The following is a 26,322-nucleotide window of genomic DNA, read 5'->3' on the forward strand; positions in this document are numbered from 1 at the left end:
TATATTTTACGAATAAATCTATCACGTCGTTCTGAGTCGAAAAAACCTTTATCGCGCACACTTACATGGACTAGGGAAACAAAAGATACAAAAGAGCTAATCGAAATCTATCTATTGAGTCTATCGATTCTATCTGGAACGATCTCCTAGTTATTGTTTTTTCTAACTAGCGGATACCCATATGCAGGGCGAGCGCGAACTCGCGTTGTCATTTTGAATTCTTATTTTTATTTTTTTTATTTTATTCATCTTCTTTTTATCTTGTATTTTGCAATTTGTCCAGTTGAACATTAAATTTAATATTGTAGTACTTGTGTGAATGGGAAGGAAGGATAAGAGAGAATTTACAAGTTTTTAAGTTTTTATTAGTTTTCATTCACTAACCGTCTTAACTAAGAATATGCAATTCAGTACTAATATATATAGAAAAATACAAATAGCCACATAAAACTGTGGATACAATACCATACATACAATACCATATTTACAATACCATATTTACAATACCATACATACAATACCATACATACAATACCATACATACAAAACCATACATACAAGAATTATTATACATAGAGAATAAGAGTCTGGTAAGAGCAGCGATTATTGGGGATCGAGGTAACCCAACTCCAGCCAGTATGCTGCCATATCTCTTGGGGATTCACCCGGCTCTCGATCCAGCAGCAACCTTGCCGTTATTGCTTCTCCTGGAGAAGGATCGATGTTGATTAGACTCCCCGTTCGCCTCAACATGGTACATTGGGCCACTCGATGTCTCTTCCCTTGTTTCGGTTGCTCTCGTACACCTGGCAGGACGATTTTTCTCGCCCAGGGTGCCATTTTTGCCAAATTTCGTGGCAACAACCGTATTGAATCGAGACATTGCTCGCTTTCTAATCCCCAATCGATTAGAAAAACGATGTAACCAGCCATGGTCCGTTGCAAGAGAATGGCTCTTTCCCAAGCGCTAGCGTCTTTGAAATCTGCTAGCACGGCGACGAGCATGCCTGCTCTCAAACTTTTCGCCTTGGGCAAGTGCTCCATGGGATGTTCCATCATCTCTAAATTCAGTGTTTGGGTTATCTTTGGACATCCAGCCAAACGGACCCACATGGTGGTAAGTGATTCGACTCGAACCACTCGAACAGGAACTCCTTCTCGAAACCGATCGTTCGTACGTTGTAAAAGTTCCATGTTCCAAAAGTCTTCGAAAAAATTTCGAATGTCAATGTTTGACTATACTGAGCTGAGTAGTCTACGTGTCTACGTCAGACGATGCTCTGACTCCGGCAAGAATCGGTGCCATTTTTATATATTAGTATACCTACACCAGCGACCTCGATTATTTTTACGGCCACCGTTTGAATCAAACGTACTTTTGCATTTGACTTGTTTCACACTTTTCTCGTCCTCGCAATATTTTATAACGGTGTTAACAATAAATACAGGCAGAATATATAGTCTGTTCTTGATACGCCAGTGTCAGATATCGGTTGTTGCTTTTCGTTAAAATAAATATGCCATTATCAGATGCTATTTTCAACATGCCGATCCGCATTCTTACAATATTTTACAATCTTCAATCTGAAAATGTCGCTAGAAAATAGAAAACGAAGAGCAATTATTTACAATTTGTTCCGAAACACACTCGGATCACTATAATATACAAAATAGGAAATGAAAAAATTGCATATAATTTTTTACAGAATTATCTAATAAAATATAAAAGTATGCGGTATAAAAATAACATGGAATTGCGATAAATAATCTCGTAAAATACAAACTGTACGTTATTCGGAAAAAGGGTTTCAGACAGAATTTGTCCTATTTCGAGAGAGTTATCTGGCCACGGTAGCAGATCTTTTCTAGGTGGATGCACCTCCGAGACTCCAAGGTGGTCTTTGTTTTTGTAAACGGTACGATACATTTTTTTTAGAAGCGATTCGATGCAGTTTTTAATTCTCAACAGAAGAGTGTACAAGTGTACTTGATTCGAAAAATGATTAGTTTAAAAGATACCTTAAATTTAATTTCTTTTTCTTTTTCCTGTTATTTCTATATTCAGAGGTAGGATCACAATAGTTATTACTATATTGTACGGATAAATCTATCACACCGTTCTACTAAGCCGAAAAAACCTTTACTGCACACGCTTACATGGACTGGGGAAAAACGAAGATACAAAGGAGCAACTTAAAAACTATCTATCGAGTCTATCCATTGTATCTAGAACAATCATCTAGTTACTGTTTTTTCTAACTAGCGCATCCCCATATGCAGGGCGAGCGGGAACTCGCGTTGTCGTTTTCAACACCACCTCTCAACGGAACTCGAATGCTCGTCAAACCAATGGTCTCTAGGTGAGCATTGTGACTTGGCTTACCCAAGCTTTTCGTTTGTAGATCAGCTGGCATATCATTTGTGGGCATGTAGCAAGTTCCGAGGATTCCCTTTTGGAAAATCTTTTGGAAGATCTTCATTGTATTTGGTCTTTAAAACCCATTTTGATCCAATTGGAGATCTATTCACTGGGCATTTTACTAACTCCCAAACGTTATTATTGATCAAGCCGTCATATCCCTTTTTCATGGCTTCTTTTCATTTTTCTGCATGAGATCCAGATAATAATTCATCTATTGACTCAGTCGAATTATCATTGACCAATTGTACTGTTCCTTGATCAATTGGGACAGTTTTATAAATTTTCCTTGATCTTCCAACATTTCCTGTTCAACGTTATGTTTGGTCTTCCTCGTCCCCTCTTAACCGCAAATCTATCTTGAACATAATTTTCATTTTGACTCGCGTTTTCTCCATCATCATGTTCTTTCTCATGAGTCCCTTCTGTGATTTCTTCGTCAGATTCTTGATTTATCAGTTCATATTCAAATTATTCAAGTTTATTGTCAGTCTCATCATTGTGGTACTCAGCATTTCTTAAGAAAGAATCATCCCTACTTATTGTTACTTTTCTTTTACTTGGATCCCATAATAGAAACGCTTTTGATTCATCGAACTATCCAATAAAAATACATTATGTTGATCTTGCTTCAAACTTAGTTTTATCGAGCAGCTTATTTAATGCATAAGCTTCAGTACCAAAATTTTTAAGATGACTCACGTTTGCTTTCCTTTTGTGCCAAATTCCATATGGTGTTTTACCATGAACTGTTGGGCAGCTACTCCTAATGTATGATGCTGTATTAACAGCTTCTGCCTAAAATTGAATAGGTAACTTTGATTGGATCACCATACATCGTGCCATCTCCACGAGTGATCTATCCATTTGCTCAACCACTCCATTTTGATGTGGTGTATGAGGACGAAGCTGAAAATTCCCTGCGAATACCACAATTTTCCAATTCATTTGCAAAGTCCTTCCCTAAGTATTCCAGACCGTTGTCAGTCCTGGGTGTTTTTATCTTTCTGTCTGTTTGTCTTTCATCCAGAGCCTTAAATTTCCAAAATGCCTTTTTAATTTCATCATTTGTCTTAAGGATGTACACATATACAAACCTTGACGTGTCATCAATAAAGGTGACAAAATACTTTGCTCCACACATAGATGTTTGTCTTATAGGGTCACATACATCAGAATGTATCAGTTCCAATATTTCCAACATTTCTGACTGAAATCTCTTTGGCATCGAGGTTGCTGTAATTTTTTGTTCTTTTTTTTTTTTTTGTTTTTAGGTTATCGTCTGCGCTCCTCGATATTGTTACTAATAATAATACTTTCAGTAAAAATAATAAATAATTGTTGAACCTGGGCTCAAAACCTGTTGTTATTTCTATATTCAGAGATAGGATCACAATGGTTATTACTATATTTTACGAATAAATCTATCACGTCGTTCTGAGTCGAAAAAACCTTTATCGCGCACACTTACATGGACTAGGGAAACAAAAGATACAAAAGAGCTAATCGAAATCTATCTATTGAGTCTATCGATTCTATCTGGAACGATCTCCTAGTTATTGTTTTTTCTAACTAGCGGATACCCATATGCAGGGCGAGCGCGAACTCGCGTTGTCATTTTGAATTCTTATTTTTATTTTTTTTATTTTATTCATCTTCTTTTTATCTTGTATTTTGCAATTTGTCCAGTTGAACATTAAATTTAATATTGTAGTACTTGTGTGAATGGGAAGGAAGGATAAGAGAGAATTTACAAGTTTTTAAGTTTTTATTAGTTTTCATTCACTAACCGTCTTAACTAAGAATATGCAATTCAGTACTAATATATATAGAAAAATACAAATAGCCACATAAAACTGTGGATACAATACCATACATACAATACCATATTTACAATACCATATTTACAATACCATACATACAATACCATACATACAATACCATACATACAAAACCATACATACAAGAATTATTATACATAGAGAATAAGAGTCTGGTAAGAGCAGCGATTATTGGGGATCGAGGTAACCCAACTCCAGCCAGTATGCTGCCATATCTCTTGGGGATTCACCCGGCTCTCGATCCAGCAGCAACCTTGCCGTTATTGCTTCTCCTGGAGAAGGATCGATGTTGATTAGACTCCCCGTTCGCCTCAACATGGTACATTGGGCCACTCGATGTCTCTTCCCTTGTTTCGGTTGCTCTCGTACACCTGGCAGGACGATTTTTCTCGCCCAGGGTGCCATTTTTGCCAAATTTCGTGGCAACAACCGTATTGAATCGAGACATTGCTCGCTTTCTAATCCCCAATCGATTAGAAAAACGATGTAACCAGCCATGGTCCGTTGCAAGAGAATGGCTCTTTCCCAAGCGCTAGCGTCTTTGAAATCTGCTAGCACGGCGACGAGCATGCCTGCTCTCAAACTTTTCGCCTTGGGCAAGTGCTCCATGGGATGTTCCATCATCTCTAAATTCAGTGTTTGGGTTATCTTTGGACATCCAGCCAAACGGACCCACATGGTGGTAAGTGATTCGACTCGAACCACTCGAACAGGAACTCCTTCTCGAAACCGATCGTTCGTACGTTGTAAAAGTTCCATGTTCCAAAAGTCTTCGAAAAAATTTCGAATGTCAATGTTTGACTACACTGAGCTGAGTAGTCTACGTGTCTACGTCAGACGATGCTCTGACTCCGGCAAGAATCGGTGCCATTTTTATATATTAGTATACCTACACCAGCGACCTCGATTATTTTTACGGCCACCGTTTGAATCAAACGTACTTTTGCATTTGACTTGTTTCACACTTTTCTCGTCCTCGCAATATTTTATAACGGTGTTAACAATAAATACAGGCAGAATATATAGTCTGTTCTTGATACGCCAGTGTCAGATATCGGTTGTTGCTTTTCGTTAAAATAAATATGCCATTATCAGATGCTATTTTCAACATGCCGATCCGCATTCTTACAATATTTTACAATCTTCAATCTGAAAATGTCGCTAGAAAATAGAAAACGAAGAGCAATTATTTACAATTTGTTCCGAAACACACTCGGATCACTATAATATACAAAATAGGAAATGAAAAAATTGCATATAATTTTTTACAGAATTATCTAATAAAATATAAAAGTATGCGGTATAAAAATAACATGGAATTGCGATAAATAATCTCGTAAAATACAAACTGTACGTTATTCGGAAAAAGGGTTTCAGACAGAATTTGTCCTATTTCGAGAGAGTTATCTGGCCACGGTAGCAGATCTTTTCTAGGTGGATGCACCTCCGAGACTCCAAGGTGGTCTTTGTTTTTGTAAACGGTACGATACATTTTTTTTAGAAGCGATTCGATGCAGTTTTTAATTCTCAACAGAAGAGTGTACAAGTGTACTTGATTCGAAAAATGATTAGTTTAAAAGATACCTTAAATTTAATTTCTTTTTCTTTTTCCTGTTATTTCTATATTCAGAGGTAGGATCACAATAGTTATTACTATATTGTACGGATAAATCTATCACACCGTTCTACTAAGCCGAAAAAACCTTTACTGCACACGCTTACATGGACTGGGGAAAAACGAAGATACAAAGGAGCAACTTAAAAACTATCTATCGAGTCTATCCATTGTATCTAGAACAATCATCTAGTTACTGTTTTTTCTAACTAGCGCATCCCCATATGCAGGGCGAGCGGGAACTCGCGTTGTCGTTTTCAACACCACCTCTCAACGGAACTCGAATGCTCGTCAAACCAATGGTCTCTAGGTGAGCATTGTGACTTGGCTTACCCAAGCTTTTCGTTTGTAGATCAGCTGGCATATCATTTGTGGGCATGTAGCAAGTTCCGAGGATTCTCTTTTGGAAAATCTTTTGGAAGATCTTCATTGTATTTGGTCTTTAAAACCCATTTTGATCCAATTGGAGATCTATTCACTGGGCATTTTACTAACTCCCAAACGTTATTATTGATCAAGCCGTCATATCCCTTTTTCATGGCTTCTTTTCATTTTTCTGCATGAGATCCAGATAATAATTCATCTATTGACTCAGTCGAATTATCATTGACCAATTGTACTGTTCCTTGATCAATTGGGACAGTTTTATAAATTTTCCTTGATCTTCCAACATTTCCTGTTCAACGTTATGTTTGGTCTTCCTCGTCCCCTCTTAACCGCAAATCTATCTTGAACATAATTTTCATTTTGACTCGCGTTTTCTCCATCATCATGTTCTTTCTCATGAGTCCCTTCTGTGATTTCTTCGTCAGATTCTTGATTTATCAGTTCATATTCAAATTATTCAAGTTTATTGTCAGTCTCATCATTGTGGTACTCAGCATTTCTTAAGAAAGAATCATCCCTACTTATTGTTACTTTTCTTTTACTTGGATCCCATAATAGAAACGCTTTTGATTCATCGAACTATCCAATAAAAATACATTATGTTGATCTTGCTTCAAACTTAGTTTTATCGAGCAGCTTATTTAATGCATAAGCTTCAGTACCAAAATTTTTAAGATGACTCACGTTTGCTTTCCTTTTGTGCCAAATTCCATATGGTGTTTTACCATGAACTGTTGGGCAGCTACTCCTAATGTATGATGCTGTATTAACAGCTTCTGCCTAAAATTGAATAGGTAACTTTGATTGGATCACCATACATCGTGCCATCTCCACGAGTGATCTATCCATTTGCTCAACCACTCCATTTTGATGTGGTGTATGAGGACGAAGCTGAAAATTCCCTGCGAATACCACAATTTTCCAATTCATTTGCAAAGTCCTTCCCTAAGTATTCCAGACCGTTGTCAGTCCTGGGTGTTTTTATCTTTCTGTCTGTTTGTCTTTCATCCAGAGCCTTAAATTTCCAAAATGCCTTTTTAATTTCATCATTTGTCTTAAGGATGTACACATATACAAACCTTGACGTGTCATCAATAAAGGTGACAAAATACTTTGCTCCACACATAGATGTTTGTCTTATAGGGTCACATACATCAGAATGTATCAGTTCCAATATTTCCAACATTTCTGACTGAAATCTCTTTGGCATCGAGGTTGCTGTAATTTTTTGTTCTTTTTTTTTTTTGTTTTTAGGTTATCGTCTGCGCTCCTCGATATTGTTACTAATAATAATACTTTCAGTAAAAATAATAAATAATTGTTGAACCTGGGCTCAAAACCTGTTGTTATTTCTATATTCAGAGATAGGATCACAATGGTTATTACTATATTTTACGAATAAATCTATCACGTCGTTCTGAGTCGAAAAAACCTTTATCGCGCACACTTACATGGACTAGGGAAACAAAAGATACAAAAGAGCTAATCGAAATCTATCTATTGAGTCTATCGATTCTATCTGGAACGATCTCCTAGTTATTGTTTTTTCTAACTAGCGGATACCCATATGCAGGGCGAGCGCGAACTCGCGTTGTCATTTTGAATTCTTATTTTTATTTTTTTTATTTTATTCATCTTCTTTTTATCTTGTATTTTGCAATTTGTCCAGTTGAACATTAAATTTAATATTGTAGTACTTGTGTGAATGGGAAGGAAGGATAAGAGAGAATTTACAAGTTTTTAAGTTTTCATTAGTTTTCATTCACTAACCGTCTTAACTAAGAATATGCAATTCAGTACTAATATATATAGAAAAATACAAATAGCCACATAAAACTGTGGATACAATACCATACATACAATACCATATTTACAATACCATATTTACAATACCATATTTACAATACCATACATACAATACCATACATACAATACCATACATACAAAACCATACATACAAGAATTATTATACATAGAGAATAAGAGTCTGGTAAGAGCAGCGATTATTGGGGATCGAGGTAACCCAACTCCAGCCAGTATGCTGCCATATCTCTTGGGGATTCACCCGGCTCTCGATCCAGCAGCAACCTTGCCGTTATTGCTTCTCCTGGAGAAGGATCGATGTTGATTAGACTCCCCGTTCGCCTCAACATGGTACATTGGGCCACTCGATGTCTCTTCCCTTGTTTCGGTTGCTCTCGTACACCTGGCAGGACGATTTTTCTCGCCCAGGGTGCCATTTTTGCCAAATTTCGTGGCAACAACCGTATTGAATCGAGACATTGCTCGCTTTCTAATCCCCAATCGATTAGAAAAACGATGTAACCAGCCATGGTCCGTTGCAAGAGAATGGCTCTTTCCCAAGCGCTAGCGTCTTTGAAATCTGCTAGCACGGCGACGAGCATGCCTGCTCTCAAACTTTTCGCCTTGGGCAAGTGCTCCATGGGATGTTCCATCATCTCTAAATTCAGTGTTTGGGTTATCTTTGGACATCCAGCCAAACGGACCCACATGGTGGTAAGTGATTCGACTCGAACCACTCGAACAGGAACTCCTTCTCGAAACCGATCGTTCGTACGTTGTAAAAGTTCCATGTTCCAAAAGTCTTCGAAAAAATTTCGAATGTCAATGTTTGACTATACTGAGCTGAGTAGTCTACGTGTCTACGTCAGACGATGCTCTGACTCCGGCAAGAATCGGTGCCATTTTTATATATTAGTATACCTACACCAGCGACCTCGATTATTTTTACGGCCACCGTTTGAATCAAACGTACTTTTGCATTTGACTTGTTTCACACTTTTCTCGTCCTCGCAATATTTTATAACGGTGTTAACAATAAATACAGGCAGAATATATAGTCTGTTCTTGATACGCCAGTGTCAGATATCGGTTGTTGCTTTTCGTTAAAATAAATATGCCATTATCAGATGCTATTTTCAACATGCCGATCCGCATTCTTACAATATTTTACAATCTTCAATCTGAAAATGTCGCTAGAAAATAGAAAACGAAGAGCAATTATTTACAATTTGTTCCGAAACACACTCGGATCACTATAATATACAAAATAGGAAATGAAAAAATTGCATATAATTTTTTACAGAATTATCTAATAAAATATAAAAGTATGCGGTATAAAAATAACATGGAATTGCGATAAATAATCTCGTAAAATACAAACTGTACGTTATTCGGAAAAAGGGTTTCAGACAGAATTTGTCCTATTTCGAGAGAGTTATCTGGCCACGGTAGCAGATCTTTTCTAGGTGGATGCACCTCCGAGACTCCAAGGTGGTCTTTGTTTTTGTAAACGGTACGATACATTTTTTTTAGAAGCGATTCGATGCAGTTTTTAATTCTCAACAGAAGAGTGTACAAGTGTACTTGATTCGAAAAATGATTAGTTTAAAAGATACCTTAAATTTAATTTCTTTTTCTTTTTCCTGTTATTTCTATATTCAGAGGTAGGATCACAATAGTTATTACTATATTGTACGGATAAATCTATCACACTGTTCTACTAAGCCGAAAAAACCTTTACTGCACACGCTTACATGGACTGGGGAAAAACGAAGATACAAAGGAGCAACTTAAAAACTATCTATCGAGTCTATCCATTGTATCTAGAACAATCATCTAGTTACTGTTTTTTCTAACTAGCGCATCCCCATATGCAGGGCGAGCGGGAACTCGCGTTGTCGTTTTCAACACCACCTCTCAACGGAACTCGAATGCTCGTCAAACCAATGGTCTCTAGGTGAGCATTGTGACTTGGCTTACCCAAGCTTTTCGTTTGTAGATCAGCTGGCATATCATTTGTGGGCATGTAGCAAGTTCCGAGGATTCCCTTTTGGAAAATCTTTTGGAAGATCTTCATTGTATTTGGTCTTTAAAACCCATTTTGATCCAATTGGAGATCTATTCACTGGGCATTTTACTAACTCCCAAACGTTATTATTGATCAAGCCGTCATATCCCTTTTTCATGGCTTCTTTTCATTTTTCTGCATGAGATCCAGATAATAATTCATCTATTGACTCAGTCGAATTATCATTGACCAATTGTACTGTTCCTTGATCAATTGGGACAGTTTTATAAATTTTCCTTGATCTTCCAACATTTCCTGTTCAACGTTATGTTTGGTCTTCCTCGTCCCCTCTTAACCGCAAATCTATCTTGAACATAATTTTCATTTTGACTCGCGTTTTCTCCATCATCATGTTCTTTCTCATGAGTCCCTTCTGTGATTTCTTCGTCAGATTCTTGATTTATCAGTTCATATTCAAATTATTCAAGTTTATTGTCAGTCTCATCATTGTGGTACTCAGCATTTCTTAAGAAAGAATCATCCCTACTTATTGTTACTTTTCTTTTACTTGGATCCCATAATAGAAACGCTTTTGATTCATCGAACTATCCAATAAAAATACATTATGTTGATCTTGCTTCAAACTTAGTTTTATCGAGCAGCTTATTTAATGCATAAGCTTCAGTACCAAAATTTTTAAGATGACTCACGTTTGCTTTCCTTTTGTGCCAAATTCCATATGGTGTTTTACCATGAACTGTTGGGCAGCTACTCCTAATGTATGATGCTGTATTAACAGCTTCTGCCTAAAATTGAATAGGTAACTTTGATTGGATCACCATACATCGTGCCATCTCCACGAGTGATCTATCCATTTGCTCAACCACTCCATTTTGATGTGGTGTATGAGGACGAAGCTGAAAATTCCCTGCGAATACCACAATTTTCCAATTCATTTGCAAAGTCCTTCCCTAAGTATTCCAGACCGTTGTCAGTCCTGGGTGTTTTTATCTTTCTGTCTGTTTGTCTTTCATCCAGAGCCTTAAATTTCCAAAATGCCTTTTTAATTTCATCATTTGTCTTAAGGATGTACACATATACAAACCTTGACGTGTCATCAATAAAGGTGACAAAATACTTTGCTCCACACATAGATGTTTGTCTTATAGGGTCACATACATCAGAATGTATCAGTTCCAATATTTCCAACATTTCTGACTGAAATCTCTTTGGCATCGAGGTTGCTGTAATTTTTTGTTCTTTCTTTTTTTTTGTTTTTAGGTTATCGTCTGCGCTCCTCGATATTGTTACTAATAATAATACTTTCAGTAAAAATAATAAATAATTGTTGAACCTGGGCTCAAAACCTGTTGTTATTTCTATATTCAGAGATAGGATCACAATGGTTATTACTATATTTTACGAATAAATCTATCACGTCGTTCTGAGTCGAAAAAACCTTTATCGCGCACACTTACATGGACTAGGGAAACAAAAGATACAAAAGAGCTAATCGAAATCTATCTATTGAGTCTATCGATTCTATCTGGAACGATCTCCTAGTTATTGTTTTTTCTAACTAGCGGATACCCATATGCAGGGCGAGCGCGAACTCGCGTTGTCATTTTGAATTCTTATTTTTATTTTTTTTATTTTATTCATCTTCTTTTTATCTTGTATTTTGCAATTTGTCCAGTTGAACATTAAATTTAATATTGTAGTACTTGTGTGAATGGGAAGGAAGGATAAGAGAGAATTTACAAGTTTTTAAGTTTTCATTAGTTTTCATTCACTAACCGTCTTAACTAAGAATATGCAATTCAGTACTAATATATATAGAAAAATACAAATAGCCACATAAAACTGTGGATACAATACCATACATACAATACCATATTTACAATACCATATTTACAATACCATATTTACAATACCATACATACAATACCATACATACAATACCATACATACAAAACCATACATACAAGAATTATTATACATAGAGAATAAGAGTCTGGTAAGAGCAGCGATTATTGGGGATCGAGGTAACCCAACTCCAGCCAGTATGCTGCCATATCTCTTGGGGATTCACCCGGCTCTCGATCCAGCAGCAACCTTGCCGTTATTGCTTCTCCTGGAGAAGGATCGATGTTGATTAGACTCCCCGTTCGCCTCAACATGGTGCATTGGGCCACTCGATGTCTCTTCCCTTGTTTCGGTTGCTCTCGTACACCTGGCAGGACGATTTTTCTCGCCCAGGGTGCCATTTTTGCCAAATTTCGTGGCAACAACCGTATTGAATCGAGACATTGCTCGCTTTCTAATCCCCAATCGATTAGAAAAACGATGTAACCAGTCATGGTCCGTTGCAAGAGAATGGCTCTTTCCCAAGCGCTAGCGTCTTTGAAATCTGCTAGCACGGCGACGAGCATGCCTGCTCTCAAACTTTTCGCCTTGGGCAAGTGCTCCATGGGATGTTCCATCATCTCTAAATTCAGTGTTTGGGTTATCTTTGGACATCCAGCCAAACGGACCCACATGGTGGTAAGTGATTCGACTCGAACCACTCGAACAGGAACTCCTTCTCGAAACCGATCGTTCGTACGTTGTAAAAGTTCCATGTTCCAAAAGTCTTCGAAAAAATTTCGAATGTCAATGTTTGACTATACTGAGCTGAGTAGTCTACGTGTCTACGTCAGACGATGCTCTGACTCCGGCAAGAATCGGTGCCATTTTTATATATTAGTATACCTACACCAGCGACCTCGATTATTTTTACGGCCACCGTTTGAATCAAACGTACTTTTGCATTTGACTTGTTTCACACTTTTCTCGTCCTCGCAATATTTTATAACGGTGTTAACAATAAATACAGGCAGAATATATAGTCTGTTCTTGATACGCCAGTGTCAGATATCGGTTGTTGCTTTTCGTTAAAATAAATATGCCATTATCAGATGCTATTTTCAACATGCCGATCCGCATTCTTACAATATTTTACAATCTTCAATCTGAAAATGTCGCTAGAAAATAGAAAACGAAGAGCAATTATTTACAATTTGTTCCGAAACACACTCGGATCACTATAATATACAAAATAGGAAATGAAAAAATTGCATATAATTTTTTACAGAATTATCTAATAAAATATAAAAGTATGCGGTATAAAAATAACATGGAATTGCGATAAATAATCTCGTAAAATACAAACTGTACGTTATTCGGAAAAAGGGTTTCAGACAGAATTTGTCCTATTTCGAGAGAGTTATCTGGCCACGGTAGCAGATCTTTTCTAGGTGGATGCACCTCCGAGACTCCAAGGTGGTCTTTGTTTTTGTAAACGGTACGATACATTTTTTTTAGAAGCGATTCGATGCAGTTTTTAATTCTCAACAGAAGAGTGTACAAGTGTACTTGATTCGAAAAATGATTAGTTTAAAAGATACCTTAAATTTAATTTCTTTTTCTTTTTCCTGTTATTTCTATATTCAGAGGTAGGATCACAATAGTTATTACTATATTGTACGGATAAATCTATCACACCGTTCTACTAAGCCGAAAAAACCTTTACTGCACACGCTTACATGGACTGGGGAAAAACGAAGATACAAAGGAGCAACTTAAAAACTATCTATCGAGTCTATCCATTGTATCTAGAACAATCATCTAGTTACTGTTTTTTCTAACTAGCGCATCCCCATATGCAGGGCGAGCGGGAACTCGCGTTGTCGTTTTCAACACCACCTCTCAACGGAACTCGAATGCTCGTCAAACCAATGGTCTCTAGGTGAGCATTGTGACTTGGCTTACCCAAGCTTTTCGTTTGTAGATCAGCTGGCATATCATTTGTGGGCATGTAGCAAGTTCCGAGGATTCCCTTTTGGAAAATCTTTTGGAAGATCTTCATTGTATTTGGTCTTTAAAACCCATTTTGATCCAATTGGAGATCTATTCACTGGGCATTTTACTAACTCCCAAACGTTATTATTGATCAAGCCGTCATATCCCTTTTTCATGGCTTCTTTTCATTTTTCTGCATGAGATCCAGATAATAATTCATCTATTGACTCAGTCGAATTATCATTGACCAATTGTACTGTTCCTTGATCAATTGGGACAGTTTTATAAATTTTCCTTGATCTTCCAACATTTCCTGTTCAACGTTATGTTTGGTCTTCCTCGTCCCCTCTTAACCGCAAATCTATCTTGAACATAATTTTCATTTTGACTCGCGTTTTCTCCATCATCATGTTCTTTCTCATGAGTCCCTTCTGTGATTTCTTCGTCAGATTCTTGATTTATCAGTTCATATTCAAATTATTCAAGTTTATTGTCAGTCTCATCATTGTGGTACTCAGCATTTCTTAAGAAAGAATCATCCCTACTTATTGTTACTTTTCTTTTACTTGGATCCCATAATAGAAACGCTTTTGATTCATCGAACTATCCAATAAAAATACATTATGTTGATTTTGCTTCAAACTTAGTTTTATCGAGCAGCTTATTTAATGCATAAGCTTCAGTACCAAAATTTTTAAGATGACTCACGTTTGCTTTCCTTTTGTGCCAAATTCCATATGGTGTTTTACCATGAACTGTTGGGCAGCTATTCCTAATGTATGATGCTGTATTAACAGCTTCTGCCTAAAATTGAATAGGTAACTTTGATTGGATCACTATACATCGTGCCATCTCCACGAGTGATCTATCCATTTGCTCAACCACTCCATTTTGATGTGGTGTATGAGGACGAAGCTGAAAATTCCCTGCGAATACCACAATTTTCCAATTCATTTGCAAAGTCCTTCCCTAAGTATTCCAGACCGTTGTCAGTCCTGGGTGTTTTTATCTTTCTGTCTGTTTGTCTTTCATCCAGAGCCTTAAATTTCCAAAATGCCTTTTTAATTTCATCATTTGTCTTAAGGATGTACACATATACAAACCTTGACGTGTCATCAATAAAGGTGACAAAATACTTTGCTCCACACATAGATGTTTGTCTTATAGGGTCACATACATCAGAATGTATCAGTTCCAATGTTTCCAACATTTCTGACTGAAATCTCTTTGGCATCGAGGTTGCTGTAATTTTTTGTTCTTTCTTTTTTTTTGTTTTTAGGTTATCGTCTGCGCTCCTCGATATTGTTACTAATAATAATACTTTCAGTAAAAATAATAAATAATTGTTGAACCTGGGCTCAAAACCTGTTGTTATTTCTATATTCAGAGATAGGATCACAATGGTTATTACTATATTTTACGAATAAATCTATCACGTCGTTCTGAGTCGAAAAAACCTTTATCGCGCACACTTACATGGACTAGGGAAACAAAAGATACAAAAGAGCTAATCGAAATCTATCTATTGAGTCTATCGATTCTATCTGGAACGATCTCCTAGTTATTGTTTTTTCTAACTAGCGGATACCCATATGCAGGGCGAGCGCGAACTCGCGTTGTCATTTTGAATTCTTATTTTTATTTTTTTTATTTTATTCATCTTCTTTTTATCTTGTATTTTGCAATTTGTCCAGTTGAACATTAAATTTAATATTGTAGTACTTGTGTGAATGGGAAGGAAGGATAAGAGAGAATTTACAAGTTTTTAAGTTTTCATTAGTTTTCATTCACTAACCGTCTTAACTAAGAATATGCAATTCAGTACTAATATATATAGAAAAATACAAATAGCCACATAAAACTGTGGATACAATACCATACATACAATACCATATTTACAATACCATATTTACAATACCATATTTACAATACCATACATACAATACCATACATACAATACCATACATACAAAACCATACATACAAGAATTATTATACATAGAGAATAAGAGTCTGGTAAGAGCAGCGATTATTGGGGATCGAGGTAACCCAACTCCAGCCAGTATGCTGCCATATCTCTTGGGGATTCACCCGGCTCTCGATCCAGCAGCAACCTTGCCGTTATTGCTTCTCCTGGAGAAGGATCGATGTTGATTAGACTCCCCGTTCGCCTCAACATGGTACATTGGGCCACTCGATGTCTCTTCCCTTGTTTCGGTTGCTCTCGTACACCTGGCAGGACGATTTTTCTCGCCCAGGGTGCCATTTTTGCCAAATTTCGTGGCAACAACCGTATTGAATCGAGACATTGCTCGCTTTCTAATCCCCAATCGATTAGAAAAACGATGTAACCAGCCATGGTCCGTTGCAAGAGAATGGCTCTTTCCCAAGCGCTAGCGTCTTTGAAATCTGCTAGCACGGCGACGAGCATGCCTGCTCTCAAACTTTTCGCCTTGGGCAAGTGCTCCATGGGATGTTCCATCATCTCTAAATTCAGTGTTTGGGTTATCTTTGGACATCCAGCCAAACGGACCCACATGGTGGTAAGTGATTCGACTCGAACCACTCGAACAGGAACTCCTTCTCGAAACCGATCGTTCGTACGTTGTAAAAGTTCCATGTTCCAAAAGTCTTCGAAAAAATTTCGAATGTCAATGTTTGACTATACTGAGCTGAGTAGTCTACGTGTCTACGTCAGACGATGCTCTGACTCCGGCAAGAATCGGTGCCATTTTTATATATTAGTATACCTACACCAGCGACCTCGATTATTTTTACGGCCACCGTTTGAATCAAACGTACTTTTGCATTTGACTTGTTTCACACTTTTCTCGTCCTCGCAATATTTTATAACGGTGTTAACAATAAATACAGGCAGAATATATAGTCTGTTCTTGATACGCCAGTGTCAGATATCGGTTGTTGCTTTTCGTTAAAATAAATATGCCATTATCAGATGCTATTTTCAACATGCCGATCCGCATTCTTACAATATTTTACAATCTTCAATCTGAAAATGTCGCTAGAAAATAGAAAACGAAGAGCAATTATTTACAATTTGTTCCGAAACACACTCGGATCACTATAATATACAAAATAGGAAATGAAAAAATTGCATATAATTTTTTACAGAATTATCTAATAAAATATAAAAGTATGCGGTATAAAAATAACATGGAATTGCGATAAATAATCTCGTAAAATACAAACTGTACGTTATTCGGAAAAAGGGTTTCAGACAGAATTTGTCCTATTTCGAGAGAGTTATCTGGCCACGGTAGCAGATCTTTTCTAGGTGGATGCACCTCCGAGACTCCAAGGTGGTCTTTGTTTTTGTAAACGGTACGATACATTTTTTTTAGAAGCGATTCGATGCAGTTTTTAATTCTCAACAGAAGAGTGTACAAGTGTACTTGATTCGAAAAATGATTAGTTTAAAAGATACCTTAAATTTAATTTCTTTTTCTTTTTCCTGTTATTTCTATATTCAGAGGTAGGATCACAATAGTTATTACTATATTGTACGGATAAATCTATCACACCGTTCTACTAAGCCGAAAAAACCTTTACTGCACACGCTTACATGGACTGGGGAAAAACGAAGATACAAAGGAGCAACTTAAAAACTATCTATCGAGTCTATCCATTGTATCTAGAACAATCATCTAGTTACTGTTTTTTCTAACTAGCGCATCCCCATATGCAGGGCGAGCGGGAACTCGCGTTGTCGTTTTCAACACCACCTCTCAACGGAACTCGAATGCTCGTCAAACCAATGGTCTCTAGGTGAGCATTGTGACTTGGCTTACCCAAGCTTTTCGTTTGTAGATCAGCTGGCATATCATTTGTGGGCATGTAGCAAGTTCCGAGGATTCCCTTTTGGAAAATCTTTTGGAAGATCTTCATTGTATTTGGTCTTTAAAACCCATTTTGATCCAATTGGAGATCTATTCACTGGGCATTTTACTAACTCCCAAACGTTATTATTGATCAAGCCGTCATATCCCTTTTTCATGGCTTCTTTTCATTTTTCTGCATGAGATCCAGATAATAATTCATCTATTGACTCAGTCGAATTATCATTGACCAATTGTACTGTTCCTTGATCAATTGGGACAGTTTTATAAATTTTCCTTGATCTTCCAACATTTCCTGTTCAACGTTATGTTTGGTCTTCCTCGTCCCCTCTTAACCGCAAATCTATCTTGAACATAATTTTCATTTTGACTCGCGTTTTCTCCATCATCATGTTCTTTCTCATGAGTCCCTTCTGTGATTTCTTCGTCAGATTCTTGATTTATCAGTTCATATTCAAATTATTCAAGTTTATTGTCAGTCTCATCATTGTGGTACTCAGCATTTCTTAAGAAAGAATCATCCCTACTTATTGTTACTTTTCTTTTACTTGGATCCCATAATAGAAACGCTTTTGATTCATCGAACTATCCAATAAAAATACATTATGTTGATCTTGCTTCAAACTTAGTTTTATCGAGCAGCTTATTTAATGCATAAGCTTCAGTACCAAAATTTTTAAGATGACTCACGTTTGCTTTCCTTTTGTGCCAAATTCCATATGGTGTTTTACCATGAACTGTTGGGCAGCTACTCCTAATGTATGATGCTGTATTAACAGCTTCTGCCTAAAATTGAATAGGTAACTTTGATTGGATCACCATACATCGTGCCATCTCCACGAGTGATCTATCCATTTGCTCAACCACTCCATTTTGATGTGGTGTATGAGGACGAAGCTGAAAATTCCCTGCGAATACCACAATTTTCCAATTCATTTGCAAAGTCCTTCCCTAAGTATTCCAGACCGTTGTCAGTCCTGGGTGTTTTTATCTTTCTGTCTGTTTGTCTTTCATCCAGAGCCTTAAATTTCCAAAATGCCTTTTTAATTTCATCATTTGTCTTAAGGATGTACACATATACAAACCTTGACGTGTCATCAATAAAGGTGACAAAATACTTTGCTCCACACATAGATGTTTGTCTTATAGGGTCACATACATCAGAATGTATCAGTTCCAATATTTCCAACATTTCTGACTGAAATCTCTTTGGCATCGAGGTTGCTGTAATTTTTTGTTCTTTCTTTTTTTTTGTTTTTAGGTTATCGTCTGCGCTCCTCGATATTGTTACTAATAATAATACTTTCAGTAAAAATAATAAATAATTGTTGAACCTGGGCTCAAAACCTGTTGTTATTTCTATATTCAGAGATAGGATCACAATGGTTATTACTATATTTTACGAATAAATCTATCACGTCGTTCTGAGTCGAAAAAACCTTTATCGCGCACACTTACATGGACTAGGGAAACAAAAGATACAAAAGAGCTAATCGAAATCTATCTATTGAGTCTATCGATTCTATCTGGAACGATCTCCTAGTTATTGTTTTTTCTAACTAGCGGATACCCATATGCAGGGCGAGCGCGAACTCGCGTTGTCATTTTGAATTCTTATTTTTATTTTTTTTATTTTATTCATCTTCTTTTTATCTTGTATTTTGCAATTTGTCCAGTTGAACATTAAATTTAATATTGTAGTACTTGTGTGAATGGGAAGGAAGGATAAGAGAGAATTTACAAGTTTTTAAGTTTTCATTAGTTTTCATTCACTAACCGTCTTAACTAAGAATATGCAATTCAGTACTAATATATATAGAAAAATACAAATAGCCACATAAAACTGTGGATACAATACCATACATACAATACCATATTTACAATACCATATTTACAATACCATATTTACAATACCATACATACAATACCATACATACAATACCATACATACAAAACCATACATACAAGAATTATTATACATAGAGAATAAGAGTCTGGTAAGAGCAGCGATTATTGGGGATCGAGGTAACCCAACTCCAGCCAGTATGCTGCCATATCTCTTGGGGATTCACCCGGCTCTCGATCCAGCAGCAACCTTGCCGTTATTGCTTCTCCTGGAGAAGGATCGATGTTGATTAGACTCCCCGTTCGCCTCAACATGGTACATTGGGCCACTCGATGTCTCTTCCCTTGTTTCGGTTGCTCTCGTACACCTGGCAGGACGATTTTTCTCGCCCAGGGTGCCATTTTTGCCAAATTTCGTGGCAACAACCGTATTGAATCGAGACATTGCTCGCTTTCTAATCCCCAATCGATTAGAAAAACGATGTAACCAGCCATGGTCCGTTGCAAGAGAATGGCTCTTTCCCAAGCGCTAGCGTCTTTGAAATCTGCTAGCACGGCGACGAGCATGCCTGCTCTCAAACTTTTCGCCTTGGGCAAGTGCTCCATGGGATGTTCCATCATCTCTAAATTCAGTGTTTGGGTTATCTTTGGACATCCAGCCAAACGGACCCACATGGTGGTAAGTGATTCGACTCGAACCACTCGAACAGGAACTCCTTCTCGAAACCGATCGTTCGTACGTTGTAAAAGTTCCATGTTCCAAAAGTCTTCGAAAAAATTTCGAATGTCAATGTTTGACTATACTGAGCTGAGTAGTCTACGTGTCTACGTCAGACGATGCTCTGACTCCGGCAAGAATCGGTGCCATTTTTATATATTAGTATACCTACACCAGCGACCTCGATTATTTTTACGGCCACCGTTTGAATCAAACGTACTTTTGCATTTGACTTGTTTCACACTTTTCTCCTCCTCGCAATATTTTATAACGGTGTTAACAATAAATACAGGCAGAATATATAGTCTGTTCTTGATACGCCAGTGTCAGATATCGGTTGTTGCTTTTCGTTAAAATAAATATGCCATTATCAGATGCTATTTTCAACATGCCGATCCGCATTCTTACAATATTTTACAATCTTCAATCTGAAAATGTCGCTAGAAAATAGAAAACGAAGAGCAATTATTTACAATTTGTTCCGAAACACACTCGGATCACTATAATATACAAAATAGGAAATGAAAAAATTGCATATAATTTTTTACAGAATTATCTAATAAAATATAAAAGTATGCGGTATAAAAATAACATGGAATTGCGATAAATAATCTCGTAAAATACAAACTGTACGTTATTCGGAAAAAGGGTTTCAGACAGAATTTGTCCTATTTCGAGAGAGTTATCTGGCCACGGTAGCAGATCTTTTCTAGGTGGATGCACCTCCGAGACTCCAAGGTGGTCTTTGTTTTTGTAAACGGTACGATACATTTTTTTTAGAAGCGATTCGATGCAGTTTTTAATTCTCAACAGAAGAGTGTACAAGTGTACTTGATTCGAAAAATGATTAGTTTAAAAGATACCTTAAATTTAATTTCTTTTTCTTTTTCCTGTTATTTCTATATTCAGAGGTAGGATCACAATAGTTATTACTATATTGTACGGATAAATCTATCACACCGTTCTACTAAGCCGAAAAAACCTTTACTGCACACGCTTACATGGACTGGGGAAAAACGAAGATACAAAGGAGCAACTTAAAAACTATCTATCGAGTCTATCCATTGTATCTAGAACAATCATCTAGTTACTGTTTTTTCTAACTAGCGCATCCCCATATGCAGGGCGAGCGGGAACTCGCGTTGTCGTTTTCAACACCACCTCTCAACGGAACTCGAATGCTCGTCAAACCAATGGTCTCTAGGTGAGCATTGTGACTTGGCTTACCCAAGCTTTTCGTTTGTAGATCAGCTGGCATATCATTTGTGGGCATGTAGCAAGTTCCGAGGATTCCCTTTTGGAAAATCTTTTGGAAGATCTTCATTGTATTTGGTCTTTAAAACCCATTTTGATCCAATTGGAGATCTATTCACTGGGCATTTTACTAACTCCCAAACGTTATTATTGATCAAGCCGTCATATCCCTTTTTCATGGCTTCTTTTCATTTTTCTGCATGAGATCCAGATAATAATTCATCTATTGACTCAGTCGAATTATCATTGACCAATTGTACTGTTCCTTGATCAATTGGGACAGTTTTATAAATTTTCCTTGATCTTCCAACATTTCCTGTTCAACGTTATGTTTGGTCTTCCTCGTCCCCTCTTAACCGCAAATCTATCTTGAACATAATTTTCATTTTGACTCGCGTTTTCTCCATCATCATGTTCTTTCTCATGAGTCCCTTCTGTGATTTCTTCGTCAGATTCTTGATTTATCAGTTCATATTCAAATTATTCAAGTTTATTGTCAGTCTCATCATTGTGGTACTCAGCATTTCTTAAGAAAGAATCATCCCTACTTATTGTTACTTTTCTTTTACTTGGATCCCATAATAGAAACGCTTTTGATTCATCGAACTATCCAATAAAAATACATTATGTTGATCTTGCTTCAAACTTAGTTTTATCGAGCAGCTTATTTAATGCATAAGCTTCAGTACCAAAATTTTTAAGATGACTCACGTTTGCTTTCCTTTTGTGCCAAATTCCATATGGTGTTTTACCATGAACTGTTGGGCAGCTACTCCTAATGTATGATGCTGTATTAACAGCTTCTGCCTAAAATTGAATAGGTAACTTTGATTGGATCACTATACATCGTGCCATCTCCACGAGTGATCTATCCATTTGCTCAACCACTCCATTTTGATGTGGTGTATGAGGACGAAGCTGAAAATTCCCTGCGAATACCACAATTTTCCAATTCATTTGCAAAGTCCTTCCCTAAGTATTCCAGACCGTTGTCAGTCCTGGGTGTTTTTATCTTTCTGTCTGTTTGTCTTTCATCCAGAGCCTTAAATTTCCAAAATGCCTTTTTAATTTCATCATTTGTCTTAAGGATGTACACATATACAAACCTTGACGTGTCATCAATAAAGGTGACAAAATACTTTGCTCCACACATAGATGTTTGTCTTATAGGGTCACATACATCAGAATGTATCAGTTCCAATGTTTCCAACATTTCTGACTGAAATCTCTTTGGCATCGAGGTTGCTGTAATTTTTTGTTCTTTCTTTTTTTTTGTTTTTAGGTTATCGTCTGCGCTCCTCGATATTGTTACTAATAATAATACTTTCAGTAAAAATAATAAATAATTGTTGAACCTGGGCTCAAAACCTGTTGTTATTTCTATATTCAGAGATAGGATCACAATGGTTATTACTATATTTTACGAATAAATCTATCACGTCGTTCTGAGTCGAAAAAACCTTTATCGCGCACACTTACATGGACTAGGGAAACAAAAGATACAAAAGAGCTAATCGAAATCTATCTATTGAGTCTATCGATTCTATCTGGAACGATCTCCTAGTTATTGTTTTTTCTAACTAGCGGATACCCATATGCAGGGCGAGCGCGAACTCGCGTTGTCATTTTGAATTCTTATTTTTATTTTTTTTATTTTATTCATCTTCTTTTTATCTTGTATTTTGCAATTTGTCCAGTTGAACATTAAATTTAATATTGTAGTACTTGTGTGAATGGGAAGGAAGGATAAGAGAGAATTTACAAGTTTTTAAGTTTTCATTAGTTTTCATTCACTAACCGTCTTAACTAAGAATATGCAATTCAGTACTAATATATATAGAAAAATACAAATAGCCACATAAAACTGTGGATACAATACCATACATACAATACCATATTTACAATACCATATTTACAATACCATATTTACAATACCATACATACAATACCATACATACAATACCATACATACAAAACCATACATACAAGAATTATTATACATAGAGAATAAGAGTCTGGTAAGAGCAGCGATTATTGGGGATCGAGGTAACCCAACTCCAGCCAGTATGCTGCCATATCTCTTGGGGATTCACCCGGCTCTCGATCCAGCAGCAACCTTGCCGTTATTGCTTCTCCTGGAGAAGGATCGATGTTGATTAGACTCCCCGTTCGCCTCAACATGGTGCATTGGGCCACTCGATGTCTCTTCCCTTGTTTCGGTTGCTCTCGTACACCTGGCAGGACGATTTTTCTCGCCCAGGGTGCCATTTTTGCCAAATTTCGTGGCAACAACCGTATTGAATCGAGACATTGCTCGCTTTCTAATCCCCAATCGATTAGAAAAACGATGTAACCAGTCATGGTCCGTTGCAAGAGAATGGCTCTTTCCCAAGCGCTAGCGTCTTTGAAATCTGCTAGCACGGCGACGAGCATGCCTGCTCTCAAACTTTTCGCCTTGGGCAAGTGCTCCATGGGATGTTCCATCATCTCTAAATTCAGTGTTTGGGTTATCTTTGGACATCCAGCCAAACGGACCCACATGGTGGTAAGTGATTCGACTCGAACCACTCGAACAGGAACTCCTTCTCGAAACCGATCGTTCGTACGTTGTAAAAGTTCCATGTTCCAAAAGTCTTCGAAAAAATTTCGAATGTCAATGTTTGACTATACTGAGCTGAGTAGTCTACGTGTCTACGTCAGACGATGCTCTGACTCCGGCAAGAATCGGTGCCATTTTTATATATTAGTATACCTACACCAGCGACCTCGATTATTTTTACGGCCACCGTTTGAATCAAACGTACTTTTGCATTTGACTTGTTTCACACTTTTCTCGTCCTCGCAATATTTTATAACGGTGTTAACAATAAATACAGGCAGAATATATAGTCTGTTCTTGATACGCCAGTGTCAGATATCGGTTGTTGCTTTTCGTTAAAATAAATATGCCATTATCAGATGCTATTTTCAACATGCCGATCCGCATTCTTACAATATTTTACAATCTTCAATCTGAAAATGTCGCTAGAAAATAGAAAACGAAGAGCAATTATTTACAATTTGTTCCGAAACACACTCGGATCACTATAATATACAAAATAGGAAATGAAAAAATTGCATATAATTTTTTACAGAATTATCTAATAAAATATAAAAGTATGCGGTATAAAAATAACATGGAATTGCGATAAATAATCTCGTAAAATACAAACTGTACGTTATTCGGAAAAAGGGTTTCAGACAGAATTTGTCCTATTTCGAGAGAGTTATCTGGCCACGGTAGCAGATCTTTTCTAGGTGGATGCACCTCCGAGACTCCAAGGTGGTCTTTGTTTTTGTAAACGGTACGATACATTTTTTTTAGAAGCGATTCGATGCAGTTTTTAATTCTCAACAGAAGAGTGTACAAGTGTACTTGATTCGAAAAATGATTAGTTTAAAAGATACCTTAAATTTAATTTCTTTTTCTTTTTCCTGTTATTTCTATATTCAGAGGTAGGATCACAATAGTTATTACTATATTGTACGGATAAATCTATCACACCGTTCTACTAAGCCGAAAAAACCTTTACTGCACACGCTTACATGGACTGGGGAAAAACGAAGATACAAAGGAGCAACTTAAAAACTATCTATCGAGTCTATCCATTGTATCTAGAACAATCATCTAGTTACTGTTTTTTCTAACTAGCGCATCCCCATATGCAGGGCGAGCGGGAACTCGCGTTGTCGTTTTCAACACCACCTCTCAACGGAACTCGAATGCTCGTCAAACCAATGGTCTCTAGGTGAGCATTGTGACTTGGCTTACCCAAGCTTTTCGTTTGTAGATCAGCTGGCATATCATTTGTGGGCATGTAGCAAGTTCCGAGGATTCCCTTTTGGAAAATCTTTTGGAAGATCTTCATTGTATTTGGTCTTTAAAACCCATTTTGATCCAATTGGAGATCTATTCACTGGGCATTTTACTAACTCCCAAACGTTATTATTGATCAAGCCGTCATATCCCTTTTTCATGGCTTCTTTTCATTTTTCTGCATGAGATCCAGATAATAATTCATCTATTGACTCAGTCGAATTATCATTGACCAATTGTACTGTTCCTTGATCAATTGGGACAGTTTTATAAATTTTCCTTGATCTTCCAACATTTCCTGTTCAACGTTATGTTTGGTCTTCCTCGTCCCCTCTTAACCGCAAATCTATCTTGAACATAATTTTCATTTTGACTCGCGTTTTCTCCATCATCATGTTCTTTCTCATGAGTCCCTTCTGTGATTTCTTCGTCAGATTCTTGATTTATCAGTTCATATTCAAATTATTCAAGTTTATTGTCAGTCTCATCATTGTGGTACTCAGCATTTCTTAAGAAAGAATCATCCCTACTTATTGTTACTTTTCTTTTACTTGGATCCCATAATAGAAACGCTTTTGATTCATCGAACTATCCAATAAAAATACATTATGTTGATCTTGCTTCAAACTTAGTTTTATCGAGCAGCTTATTTAATGCATAAGCTTCAGTACCAAAATTTTTAAGATGACTCACGTTTGCTTTCCTTTTGTGCCAAATTCCATATGGTGTTTTACCATGAACTGTTGGGCAGCTACTCCTAATGTATGATGCTGTATTAACAGCTTCTGCCTAAAATTGAATAGGTAACTTTGATTGGATCACCATACATCGTGCCATCTCCACGAGTGATCTATCCATTTGCTCAACCACTCCATTTTGA

At 36.9% G+C, this 26,322-nt stretch overlaps 3 protein-coding genes across 25 annotated transcripts in view; 1 reads left to right on the top strand and 2 right to left on the bottom strand.

Annotated features, from left to right (window-relative positions):
• LOC126920331 (CUGBP Elav-like family member 2) overlaps positions 1 to 26,322 on the top strand; it is a 468,989-nt gene that overhangs the window by 189,894 nt on the left and 252,773 nt on the right. The window lies entirely within an intron of this gene.
• On the bottom strand, positions 562 to 13,079 carry LOC126920351 (uncharacterized). Of its 3 annotated transcripts, none has more exons than XM_050730582.1 (2): positions 12,307 to 13,079; positions 562 to 806 (listed from the first exon to the last, which is right to left on the bottom strand). In XM_050730582.1, the coding sequence occupies exons 1-2, from the start codon at positions 12,692 to 12,694 to the stop codon at positions 604 to 606; spliced, it is 591 nt and encodes a 196-aa protein (XP_050586539.1). In that variant the 5' UTR covers positions 12,695 to 13,079; the 3' UTR covers positions 562 to 603. The 3 variants fall into 3 exon arrangements, with proteins under 3 accessions (XP_050586539.1, XP_050586537.1, XP_050586536.1); XM_050730580.1 differs by lacking the exon at positions 562 to 806 and adding an exon at positions 4,387 to 4,631; XM_050730579.1 differs by lacking the exon at positions 562 to 806 and adding an exon at positions 8,224 to 8,468.
• Positions 15,900 to 24,593, bottom strand: LOC126920350 (uncharacterized). Of its 2 annotated transcripts, none has more exons than XM_050730577.1 (2): positions 23,821 to 24,593; positions 15,900 to 16,144 (listed from the first exon to the last, which is right to left on the bottom strand). In XM_050730577.1, exons 1-2 carry the CDS (start codon positions 24,206 to 24,208, stop codon positions 15,942 to 15,944), a joined length of 591 nt encoding a protein of 196 aa, XP_050586534.1. In that variant the 5' UTR covers positions 24,209 to 24,593; the 3' UTR covers positions 15,900 to 15,941. The 2 variants fall into 2 exon arrangements, with proteins under 2 accessions (XP_050586534.1, XP_050586535.1); XM_050730578.1 differs by lacking the exon at positions 15,900 to 16,144 and adding an exon at positions 19,738 to 19,982.

This window comes from Bombus affinis, chromosome 9 (genome assembly GCF_024516045.1).
Source record: "Bombus affinis isolate iyBomAffi1 chromosome 9, iyBomAffi1.2, whole genome shotgun sequence".
Taxonomy (NCBI): domain Eukaryota; kingdom Metazoa; phylum Arthropoda; class Insecta; order Hymenoptera; family Apidae; genus Bombus; species Bombus affinis.

Excerpts from the sequence above, each read along its gene's own strand:
- LOC126920351 (XM_050730582.1), bottom strand. The coding sequence starts at position 12,694 with ATGGAACTTTTACAACGTACGAACGATCGGTTTCGAGAAGGAGTTCCT. Across the intron at positions 807-12,306 it reads GAGAAAAATCGTCCTGCCAG|GTGTACGAGAGCAACCGAAA; the intron begins GTGTACGAGAGC and ends TCGTCCTGCCAG.
- LOC126920350 (XM_050730577.1), bottom strand. The coding sequence starts at position 24,208 with ATGGAACTTTTACAACGTACGAACGATCGGTTTCGAGAAGGAGTTCCT. Across the intron at positions 16,145-23,820 it reads GAGAAAAATCGTCCTGCCAG|GTGTACGAGAGCAACCGAAA; the intron begins GTGTACGAGAGC and ends TCGTCCTGCCAG.